General features: G+C 42.4%; 1 protein-coding gene across 1 annotated transcript in view; it reads right to left on the reverse strand.

The window, feature by feature from the left end:
• Positions 1-1,241: 1,241 nt before the first annotated feature.
• The window catches only part of FHIP2A (FHF complex subunit HOOK interacting protein 2A), a 41,435-nt gene continuing 30,306 nt past the window's right edge, over positions 1,242-12,370 (reverse strand). The window contains exons 14-17 of the mRNA XM_068139302.1: positions 11,023-11,166; positions 6,795-6,935; positions 5,585-5,688; positions 1,242-5,489 (exon numbers count right to left, since the gene is read on the reverse strand). Coding sequence (XP_067995403.1) covers positions 5,384-5,489; positions 5,585-5,688; positions 6,795-6,935; positions 11,023-11,166 — 495 coding nt within the window. The 3' untranslated portion in view covers positions 1,242-5,383. The remainder of the gene's footprint in view (positions 5,490-5,584; positions 5,689-6,794; positions 6,936-11,022; positions 11,167-12,370) is intronic.

Here is a 12,370-nt window from a genome sequence, read left to right on the forward strand (position 1 = left end):
AAGCGTTCCTAAAGCTCTAAATGCCTCATGCAGGCACAGCAAATAGATGATCTGGGGTGAGAGATGACAATCTCTGAGACCCAAGAGGATGGGGGAAAGATGCTGAGAGCTATAAAAAAAGCTGTCAAGTGTATCGTCTTGCCGTAGCGCTCCTCTTGTTAAAGATGCAAGAGCACTTGCAGCTGTTCAACTCTGAGAAGGAGAAGCAGCTTCACATCCAAGTGTCGCCCTCAGAGGGGATCTTACAGAGCAATGAGATTTTTAAAAAGCTGATGAAAGCTTGAAGGACAACAAAACTAGATGAGATACTAAGTGAAAATACCCAACAAATGCGACTCTAAAAGACATAAAAATGTATGTGAAGACCTATGTACAAAAGCCTCCCTCAAAGGCCCTGAAGGAAGACCTTCGTACCCAATTCAATAAGCTTATGTTTTGACTGACACACTCTGCACTCAGATGCAATAGAAACCCAAGGTCTTGTTCAGATGCAGCTTTGGCTGATATTATAGAATAGAATAGAATAGAATAGAATAGAATAGAATAGAATAGAATAGAATAGAATAGAATAGAATAGAATAGAATAGAATAGAATAGAATAGAATAGAATAGAATAGGACAGGACCAGACCAGACCAGGTTGGAAGAGACCTTCAAGATCATCGTGTCCAACCTATCATCCAACACCACCCAACCAACTAAACTATGCAACCAAGCACCCTGTCAAGTCTCCTCCTGAACACCTCCAGTGATGGTGACTCCACCACCTCCCCGGGCAGCACATTCCAATGGGCAATCACTCTCTCTGTGTAAAACTTCCTCCTGACCTCCAGCCTGAGCCTCCCCTGACGCAGCCTGAGACTGTGTCCTCTTGTTCTGATGCTGGTTGCCTGGGAGAAGAGACCAACCTCTGCCTGTCTACTAGGGCTCACAGGAGGAGCAATGTAAATCTGTGTTCAGGATGACTCCATCCTGGCCGTTTCCCTCAGCTTCCAATTTTCATGAGCAAGAAGAGCATGCTGATTCACTCCCTGCCCTGCAGAGCAACTCTACAGGAAGGTTTACCCCAGAAGATGCTGCAGAGACAAGACTCAAAATACATGAAAGGACTTTGGGATTGAATAAAAATCCATGAAAGGACTTCAGGATGAGAGGCATGATGTAAAAATGTTAAAGCCTTTTCTGTCTTGAGGTCATCCACGCAAAACCCGTCAGAGATTCTGCAATAACGGAAGCAGTCGCTTCGGTGAAATTAATTTATTTGAGAATATCCCTTTTTAATCCTCCATGCACCTTTTTAGCACAAAAGAAAGGAAAGAAAAAAAAAAAGCTGGAATTTATCACAACCTCCTTCATAAAACTCACTATTATATGTCTGGTAACGTGGCTGTTGAGCAATTCCTCCTCAGAAAGCCCACACTTGTGAAACCTTGGCAACACCGTCAGTAAGTGACCTACACAAAGGTTTAATAGAAAAAATTTACTGAATATCCTCTGTTTAATGTAAACAAGGCAGGAGGCAAAACAAGGAGTATATATATATGTATATTTTTTTATATATAGTTACACTATTTTACAGGGCACAGAAAGCATTAAGGATCATGGTTTGAAACCCCTCTATGACATGCAGTGTCAGGTATGGATTTGCCACGTAGCCCCCCCCCAAGCCTACCGCATCATCCGAGCACTTTGGTTTAGTACCCCTTTTAGCAAGACAAATAGCACTAATAAAATGGCACCTGTGCAATTTCACAGCAGGCTATGGCAGAAATTACCATGCACTTTACAAAGCCATTCCATCATTACCTGTGCCCTGTAAAATCGAGTGTGAAAATCTTTACACTACTCGTAGTGTAAGCAAGCTTGGGATTCTGGTCCTTTTATATATATATGTATATATATACAAAGGTGTTGTCCAACCAGACTTAAGCTGTGCATCAAGCCACAGCTTTTATATTGCACAAACAAGTACATAAGAACATTACACAGACAGGATCTGAATACCAAGGATATGACAGTCATATGGGAAACTAAGGACAAACTAACAAGCTAACACAGGGCTTATTACAAAGTTTTCTCTATCAGATTCTAAATCAAATACATACTGGAAATGGGGGGAAAAAAATAAAGAGAGTAAAAAATGTGTCTATTTACAAACATGTGCATCAGGATTAAAATGTGGTTTGGATCTGCTTTCTGAAATACAAAAATTACTCTAGTATTACCTCTCAAGTATTTCAATCTAATCCTAGTGGGTGTGTTTTCTAAGGTGATAAGCACTTGCACTTCCCACTGACACCTGGAGGATCTGCAGATGCCGGGAACTTCAGGCCACATATTTTCTCAGGTGTCCACCTCTGGGTAATAAATAACCACGTACAAACACACGCACACAGAAAACACAATGGGCACCTCCATGACATGCATAGATCAGAAAGGTGAAAACAAGGACCTGAACTAACTCCTAAACCCTTTTTATTTCTTTTTAAATGAAAAGAAAAAAAGTGCATGAAAAAAAGTATCACCACCAAAAAATAGTTAAATGAGTTCCCTCCCTCAAGGAAGGTTAAATCGCTATTGCAAAAAATAGAAGTCATTGCCAGCGTGGAATAAAGCAGTTTAGGACAAAGCAACTTTAAGAACTGCTTCAGTTCTATCAGGATGGATCCATGCCTTGTGAATTTATCAGCTAAATGCAAGATGTTTGCAAGCATGGTGTTTGCAAGCACAGTGCTTGCAAGAACATCACCAATGTTGCCGCAGAGCAAACAATTTCATCCTGAAGTTAAGAGTTCTTCTAGTTAATAGCTACTTATTTTTCCCCTGGACAGGCTGGAAGCAACTGTTTGCCACTCAGGAGACTTTTGCATTAAAATGCCAGAGAGACTGCAGCAGTCCTTCCAGAAGCTGGCTGATAAAATTCCTTACAGGGTAATGAGCTCAGGCATCAGTGAAAACAACAACAAAAGAGGTGATGTTAATGCTTCCATTTGAGATCAGGCATCTCTTGAATGGCTTTATAAATTGTGACGGTGCTTGGAATGCTCTTGCGAGTTTTGTTTAACATTTCTCTCATTTCCATTCCTAGTAGCATTTTCACTTCCAGTTTCCATTGGAATTAGAAGGATTCTGGAACATATGTTTTAAAAAAAAGAAAAAAAAAACCAAGAAAGAAAGCAGAAAATCTGAAGAAGTAATTAAGCTTGAGCATAACCAACAAAGACCCAAATGAGTAAAGCATCAGCATGTGTGCTCAACAGCTTAACTCCATTCAGGTAAGAGACTGGGGGTCTTGAAATGAAGCTTGTGTTTAACTGCTTTGCTGAACTGAGACTTGATTTATAACAAGTGTATTTATTAAGCATCACTCTGCACAGATGCCTCCTGAACTATGGTCAGGTATGTTATATTAACAAAGCTTCTAATGTGGACTGACTGCAGGACTTCTGTTACTTTCAAGGTAGGCTTCTACAGAACAAAAACAAAAAGGGGGGGGAAAAAAAAAAGCTATTTTCTTTTAAAATGTTACCCTACCATGCTACTTTGACCTGAAAACACACTGGGGCTAAATTGAGAAGAAAAAAAAGTGAAGTAGTAAATCATGCTTTTGTTTGCCAAAATGCAATGTTTTGGGACAAAAGCCTCCCAGTAAAGGAAGCGACTGAATAAAGGTTATACCTGCCAAAACATTTCCTCAGTTGCAGAGCTGCTCTCTTCAACTGAAACCATACTGGAAGCTCTTACAGCAGGACCCTCTTCAATGTTGTGACAAGAATAAATTTAGCCCATTAACTGTGACACTGTTCTAATTAACCTGCTAACTCAAAAGGCTTCTCAACATCCAGGCTCCATAAATAGTAAAAAACAAGACCTCAAAGGCATGGATTCAGAGCAGAATCTGATTCTAGGTACAGTCATGTACATCCAGAAAAATTCTAATGACTAAGTAAATTAGCCTGTATTTGCATGTGAGCAATCACATCTGAAATGGGCATTAGCTGTGCAAATAGGACAGTAAGAAAGACAATTAAAGAAATGAAATGTAAACACAAGGAACTAAACTCTACCTTGCCTGCTTATGTGGGGAAAGGGGTGCTACACACTTGTGTGAAAAGCAGGACAGGTCCCTCCTTTGAGTCACTCAGTGTGACCGGAAGGCCACCTGGACCTGACAGTGAGCGTGCAGCAGAGAGCAGCAAGACCTGGCTGCCATCAGGCTGGAGAAGCAGAATCAAAGCCTTCTGAAGTACAAACGGCCCTCTGCTTGCAGTGCAAATGCTTGCCCTGGCTGATAGTATTCCTACTGAATAGGGTTCACTGAGAGACACTTCTGCATCCCAGCACTACCAAAAGCAGGTGCAAATTTTGGTCCTGTATGTGGTAATCAATGCTGTACCTGAATCAGTCTTTCACTGGGTACTGCTGCAATGGTCAGACAAGCAACAAAAAACATCTCTAAAACTGACAGAACATTTAAGCTGATAACTTTCAAGGCACAACAGATTCTTAAACCAATTCAGGGTAAACAGCAATTGAAAAGAAATTAAAAATATTGTTTCAGCCACAGCTACTAATGACCTATAATTAACTTCCCTCTAAAGGTGTCACGAGTCAAGCAACTAGGGCTCACGAGCCAAAACTTAAAGCAAATCTAGTTACACAGGTGACCTGACAAGCAGTCACTTGGAATGACAGACACAAACGTGCTAGAAACATGTACATTTCAGATATATTTGTTGTGGATGTGAAGCCAAATCAGGATTAATTCCATTAGTATTGATTTTATACTGATATATCTCCTAGAGTAATCGGCTGGGGAATCAAGCTCAGAGCTGTCTAGGATTCACCAAAACAAAAATGATCCCACCCTATATGGATTGCTGAATTATTTTGAACCTCTTCTTTTTTCTCCCCCCCCAAATAAAATCCACTGCAATTTAAGCTGCAATTTCCTTTCATGTATCCAACTGAAAAGAAAAAGAATTAAGACATAAAAATGTTACAAAATTAATTTGCTTCCTTAAAGCAATGTGGTCACAAAGAAGCGAACTGGTGCGTGTGAGCCTCAGAACATACAGGAGCCCCAACTCTCTAAACACTGTCATTATACAACAGAATAACCAAGCTCTGATGTCTGTGGTTCCTCATGCAGCTTCTGCACCTCTTCTCACAGTGGCTAGAAATGCTATCATATTCTAGGTCCATCTGAATCCCCTTTCTCATGCAGTGTCAACATCTGGTGCAAGTAACTTGTCTTCCAGTTCTGCCAGATGTCAGCTGACTCTGCCAGGAGGCACCACCTCTTCTGATCTGGCTGTTGTCAATAGTCTTTTTGACTGAAACGAGCTAGGTGGCTGTACAACCTGGCTGCTCATCAAGGCTGCTTATGGTGTAGATGAGGCATGATACTTCACAAATGCAATTGCTGCCAGCTCCTTGCAGAATTCTTCCAGCACAATCACGCCCTCTAGTAACGTCATGTGGTCAATGCTAAGGAGTGAGAAAAACCAGCAGAGAATGAGGACTGGCACACAACAACCCCCCCAACAAAACAGTCTTGAAGAATATGCAATGCATTTACTCACATGGGGCCTTCTGGCTCCAAGCCCAGCAGGCGTTTTCTGACCAGCAGAAGTTTGGGAGTGAAATCTGGGATGCGCTGAATTCTAACCATGAGGTCCCCAACGACCTGTAAAGCACAATGCCACCAGCACACAAAATTAAGCCCTCTGCAGAGTGCTCAGCAGCAAACTTAAATGACAACTTTCAGTGCCCAGGATGCAGATCCACTTCACCATCCTCACAGGCTCGTAAAACAACATGCAGAGGGTCTGCTCTGCCACCAAAAAAAGGGTGAGTGGGAACAGAAAGTAAAGAGACACAAAAGGACAGCAACTCTTGAGCCTCATAAAACAACATGCAGAGGGTCTGCTCTGCCACCAAAACAGGGTGAGTGGGAAGAGAAAGTAGAGAGACACAAAAGGACAGCAACTCTTGGGCCTCACTTGCTGTTACCACAATTTGCATTATACAATTTAATTATGTCAAGGATTAATTTGTCTTAGTAAAGGTTGTCACAGGTAACTGAGCAGTAAATTCCTGCGTTAAGGGAAAGCATAAGAGGACAGAGTGAAAATTCTCTTTTGAAATGGGGAGGGCTGCTAGGAAGAAGGGAGCTAAGCCCTCTGTTAGTACTGGGCAAGAATCATTAATAGGCTCCTGACCAGCTTAGTAACAGCTGGTGCGTGGGGTAGGCAAGGGATAGCTGACTGAGAAGTCTGCAGCTTGACAGGCACCCAGCCAGCACTACTAGGGTGCAGGTCTGGCAGGAGGAGATGGAATCAGAAAGCAACAGGAAAGAGAATTCAATAAATCCAGGACTTCATTGTCAAGAACAGCCTTCATCAGAAAAAAATCTCATCCAGGTGCACATCCCTGCCTGGTCTGTTCTTGTGCCTGGTCTGTTCTTACAGCACTACCTAATGTTGCTTGCAAGTGACAACAATGTGACCTAGTCCAGGTTAAAGCACCATCAGTGCCAGAGGGGATATTTTGCATCTACACAATGAAACCAAGCAAACAAACAGTTCTAAAGACAGGAGGGCAGAGAAACCAATTTTACAACGTTTTTGGTAGGAAATCCAAACTCTTGATTCAAATGAAGAGGCCAAGCACCTGCTTTCAGTCAGAAGCCATTCATCAGCTTAAACTACCCAGCAATATTACCACTAACAACGAAGTTGCTAAATATATCACTGCTCTACAGCCATATGTAAATATTGTGTCTTTACTCACCCTGACAATGACAGAGAAGAGAGACCTGCAGCCAGAAGCTAGGTTTACATAAGGATCCAGAAGGTATTCATGTATGTGAGGATGAGGAAATAAGGACAGCTTGGACAACACTGACGTAACTTGCAAATTTACATCATAGGGCTGCAAAAAATAGATAAAATACAAGCACAGTGCTCAGTTATTTTTATGCTGGGTTCTTTTCACCCATCCAGTGTTTCTTTAACTACTACCTTACATACAGAGTCATGGATAAATAAAGATAAAGAGTTAAGCCCAAAGACTGTTGCTTTCCACAACAGGAGAGATGCAAATGTAAGTTGGGTATTACATATCATTATCTATGTAACTGCCACCACCTCCTGAAGTTTTGGCACACTTATTTATTGTAAGCTACATCCTCTTCCTGCAAATTATCTCTTCAGCTCAGCAGCTAAACAAATAGCATCAAAACAGCCTCAGTTAAACATCTGCTTGCTTCTCCTGGGTAACTGCGAAGCGTATGAGCTGAAGAAACTGAGAGAGACAGATGCATGTTTACAGCTAATATGGTATTTCTCATCTGCTTTCTTTTTTCTTGGAAAGAACCATTGCAGAAGGCCTGCTCACCTTGTGGCAGCATGCTATGAGAGAAGAGATAGCCCCAGGCTGGGAAAGCAGCATGACACCCTGAGACTCCTCTCTGCCTCCTTTCCCCATATCAACCAAATGGGAGAGGCAAGGCTGTCAGATGCTTGAAGACACTCATCAGTCACAAGGGCAAAAACAACACCTAACTTTCTAGGAAAAAAAGAGAGCCTAGCTTAAAGGATTTTACTGTTTCAGTGAGATACTGGTTTCCATAAAAGCAAGAATGTTCACCCTATCTTATTTATGTTCCAAGTACTTTGTTCCCCGTCTTTGGTTTCCTCATCACAGTGAAAACAAGCTGACATTTTAATTCAGCCCCAAATTTGCAAACCAGTGGAACTTCCTTCCACCTATTCTCTGGGGGAACAGACTACATCGGCAAGAGGTGGACAGACATTCCCTTGGTACACCCCTATGCCAGTCTGAAGATGTTACCAACACCCAGATGATTTAACTTGCTCTGGGTTACAGGATCCTCATTCAGTCTCTCTGACTGCCTATTGGCGGTAGCATCCTCGGTAGTATAAGCACATCGAGAAGAGGATGATTTCATAGCCTCATTTTTCTCCCAGTCAGTGTCAGTTATTTCTGTACTTGATATTCTAGCAATAGATTCATCCCAATCTTCCATCAAATAAAGATTTCAGACCCTGGGCTGGAGATGCTATAGGTAAAAGAGATCACTGCAATTCAAGTTCTTGTGGGAAAGTTACTCTGCAGGGAGACACAAATTCCTTCCATAAATCTATTCTACTGTCTATCCAGGCTGAATTGTAGGAGAAGGTCTTTAGAGTTGTCTGAGTCAGTCAATTCTCTAGGAAGCTTTGAAGCCATGAGTATCTGGTGCTCACAAGAAAGGAAAGAAATAAAGTATTAACACGTGCTGTGCTGTTCAGACAGATTGTTGTTGTGATTCGAACTAATTGAGAGCATTAAGGAAAGCTGCTTCCTCACACAGGGCTTTTATTTCCATCCATATGTCAGCAGACTCAGTAAGACAGCCTCAGAGCAGACACCATCCCAGAAAATGGCTCTGTAACTAAAAAGGCTAAACCCAAAAAGTTCAGGAAATTCTTACAAAGTTCTTAGGAAACGTTCAGCTCTATAGAAATGTAAAATATTGATAGGAGGAAGGAAGTACTGTTTGCCAGGTGGATTTGAACACCTTGAAACAAGTTACTTCACTTGTGTGCCTCAGCTATCTCCTGCCAGAAACCAGTTTAACGATACCTGTCACCTCTGTGAAGTGTCCTGAGATCTGATAAAATCACAAGAACTAAAGGTACAACTATACCTATAGCACTGTGACAAAGCAAAACAGAGATTGAACACAATCTGCAAGTAGCACTGTGTCTTCACTAAAGGTTTTTCAACACTTTTTCACTTTGTCTGGACATTAGCATCCATTATGTCAAATCTGCTACTGGTAGGACCCAAGCGGTGGCTTGGTTATTTTCTGTGTAGTTTCTGTGTTTTGCTGTGAATGACCTCTAGGAGTTTCAGGACAGGGTTTTGCTACCATATAATAAGAATTTACCCTTTCTGTCTGGCTCAGAAATTAATTCTTCTAGAGTCAAGAACCATTTTTGGTACCTTGCATGACTGGAACATGTCCAGAGAAGAGCCATGAGGATCAGAGGGCTGGAGCTCCTCTCCTATGAGGACAGGCTGAGAGAGTTGGGGCTGTTCAGTCTGGAGAAGAGAAGGCTCCCAGGAGACCTTATTGTGGCCATCCAGTATGTTAAAGGGGCCTACAGAAAAGCTGGTGAGGGACTTTTTAGGGTGTCAGGTAGTGATAGGACTAGGGGGAATGGATCCAAGCTAGAGGAGGGGAGATTTAGATTAGACGTTAGGAAGAAGTTCTGCCCTGTGAGGGTGGTGAGACACTGGAACAGGCTGCCCAGGGAGATGGTGGAAGCCTCATCCCCGGAAGTTTTTAAGGCCAGGCTGGATGTGGCTGTGAGCAACCTGATCTAGTGTGAGGTGTCCCTGCCCATGGCAGGGGGTTGGAACTAGATGATCCTTGGGGTCTCTTCCAACCCTGACAGCTCTGTGATTCTGTGACTAACCCAAACATGTGTCACGCTGCCAGGCAGTACATCCAAATGGACACTCTGCTTTGTGCAGCTGTGCATACCTGACACCCAGGTGTTTCTCAAGGGATGCAACTTGGCTTCTCCTTGTAATTTATGTGTCATTGCTCAGACAACATTTTCATATGCATAAGGCTTGTTTGTCCTAAGATCTGATGATGTCTGGTGTTCTTCATCACTTTAATCTATAACCATTTCAGCTAGTGAAGCATGCAGAACATGTTTACTGGAAGCAAAGCTCTGAGAATAGACAACATAGCAATGGAAATACTTGGCTTTCTTTCCCAACTTCTGAATTATACAAGTTAGTGCTCTCAAACATCCTTCTCTGAAGGCTCACAGAGCTGACCTAGAGGCTACTACTGACTTCCTGGCATGGTTCCTATGCATTTGTATGTTCAAACAGCTCTTGTCCTCCTGACGACCAGGAAATGTGGCACTACCACAGCTAATTGTTTATTTTGTAGACAGTTCCCCATGCAAAACAAAAGAATGGTGCAAACTTCTGAAGTTGATACTACTGCATCTGTAGCAACTTCAGGTGATGTCACAGGGAGGGTAAATCTAGACTTTCAGGGCTCATTTTCACTGGCAACACTGACTTGGCTAACTTAAGTCCAGAGTTTAAAGAAGACAAAGAAATAGTAAGTTTTCACATAGAGCAATCTCCTTTTCACCTCCCTGAGCCTTCACTTCACCTCTCCCCACAAAGCCCAGGTCATGCAGGCTGGCCAAATACAGAAACAGACATCAGGAAAATTCACTTCCTTTAAACTCCTTTGTACTAATCTGGGTCTGTCACATGCCTTATTTTCTCAGCAAGGAGACAATCAGATCCTCTCTCATTTGTTTGCCCTTGGCAGCTATACTTTTATTATTTGAAGATAATCAAAGAGGGGAAAAAATAGTTTACACTGCAGGTTGAAAAGGATACTTTCTAGAAACTTTCCACACATTAAAACCAGTTCATTCCAACAATGAAAAAACAGGGGAAATGGTAGCAGTGTTGTGTTTTCATCTTACACAATGATGTAAACTGCTTCCAGAATATGACTTCAGATTGAAGTTCGCTGAAATGTGGCAGAAAGGAATGGCACAGTATCCTATTGACTGAAAAATGCACATGTTTTCTAAGTGCAAATTCCAGAAAATGAAAACAGAATCAGTGATGCTAGTACTGAAGGATTACTGAAGGAGGTGGTGGAGTCACCATCCCTGGAGGTGTTCAAGAGGGGACTGAACATGGCACTTGGTGCCATGGTTTAGTCATGAGGTCTGTGGTGACAGGTTGTACTTGATGATCTTTGAGGTCTCTTCCAACCTTGGTGATTCTGTGATTATAACACTCTGCAATCTACAGAGACCTGACCCTGAACATGGCACATCACACAATGACCTGATGCCATAATAGACATCTGAGGGATGGGAAACCATGGAACCTTGGAGATCAGCCCTTGAGTCGCAATGGAAGTATCAGAAATGGAATCCCATAACCCGTTCTTCCTTACCTGATCAAGAATTCTGCCCATTCTTTCAAACAGGACTTTCAAGAAGTGTCCTTCAAAAAATGATGCTTCTAAATTGCACTTTTCCAAGGATCTGGGAGACCCAGGCCACTCCCACCGTAAGCAGATGACACAATAATCCCGGAACTAGAAAAAAAAAAGCAGTGAGGAAAACAAACTCAAACCTCCATGGAAACGGCTTCTTCCATTTTAATGGTCCATAAGTCCTTAAAAACATCACTTGTAGCTACATGAGTAATCTAAGCCCCAAAAGAAAAGTCATTCTAAAATCAACCTAACTGGTTTCTATGCAGGCACCTCATTTTCTTCTTGACATTCAAGCTATTAGGATAATTTCAAAACATGAGTGGAGAATCAAGCTCCCTCTACTCTGCCCTGGTGAGACTTCATCTTGAGCACTGTATTCAGTTTTGGGCTTCCCAGTTTGAGAGGGACAGGGATCTGTGGAGGGCTACAAGGATGATTAGGGGACTGGAGCACTGCCTTATGAGGAGAGGCTGAGGGACCTGGGGCTTTTTAGTCTGGACAAGAGAAGTCTTAGAGGAGATTTAATAAATGTTTATAAATATCTGAGGGCTGGGGGTCAGGAGGGAGGGGCCAGGCTCTGCTCACTTGCTCCCTGGGATAGGACAAGGAGCAATGGATGGAAGCTGCAGCACAGGAGGTTCCACCTCAACACAAGGGGGAACTTCTTCACTGTAATAGTCACAGAGCACTGGAACAGGATCCCCAGAGAGGTTGTGGAGTTTCCTTCTCTGGAGATTTTCAAGGCCTGTCTGGATGCATTCCTCTGTGACCTGAGCTAGATTGTATGGTCTTGCTCTGGCAGGAGGGTTGGAGTCAATGATCTCTTTGCATCCCTTCCAACCCCTGACATCCTGTGATCAAAGCACCTGGGGCCAAAACAACTAAGCAAAGCTAACAATACACACCCTGATCAGGGGTCTTCTGAAGCAGGAATTGCATTCAGGTACATTCTTCTTGTCAGTACATTACCACACTTTCACTATACTATGTGTAGCTTATCTTCCTATCCAGTCTATATTGCTCTCTAACTCCCAGTGCAGGACAAGCAGATATGGATGCAGGAAGTAGAAAAATACTTCAGGGCTTTCTCTTCTTTCTTTTTTCTTCCTATCACCCATGACAATCTTTCTTAACCTCTGCCTCTGATTTGCTGTGTGCTTCCTGATCTCTCACTTCCAAGGAATTATGCCTTGAAATTTGCACAGGTTACAGCAGTGAAAATCAGGAACACAGGAATAAACAATACAAAAAGAGAGACAATACAGACTCAGAAATTCTTCACTGCATGTAGCTTACCTATTTC

Source organism: Melanerpes formicivorus, unplaced genomic scaffold, assembly GCF_026170545.1.
Source record: "Melanerpes formicivorus ecotype bairdi unplaced genomic scaffold, bMelFor1.0.p_v2 SCAF_6, whole genome shotgun sequence".
NCBI lineage: Eukaryota > Metazoa > Chordata > Aves > Piciformes > Picidae > Melanerpes > Melanerpes formicivorus.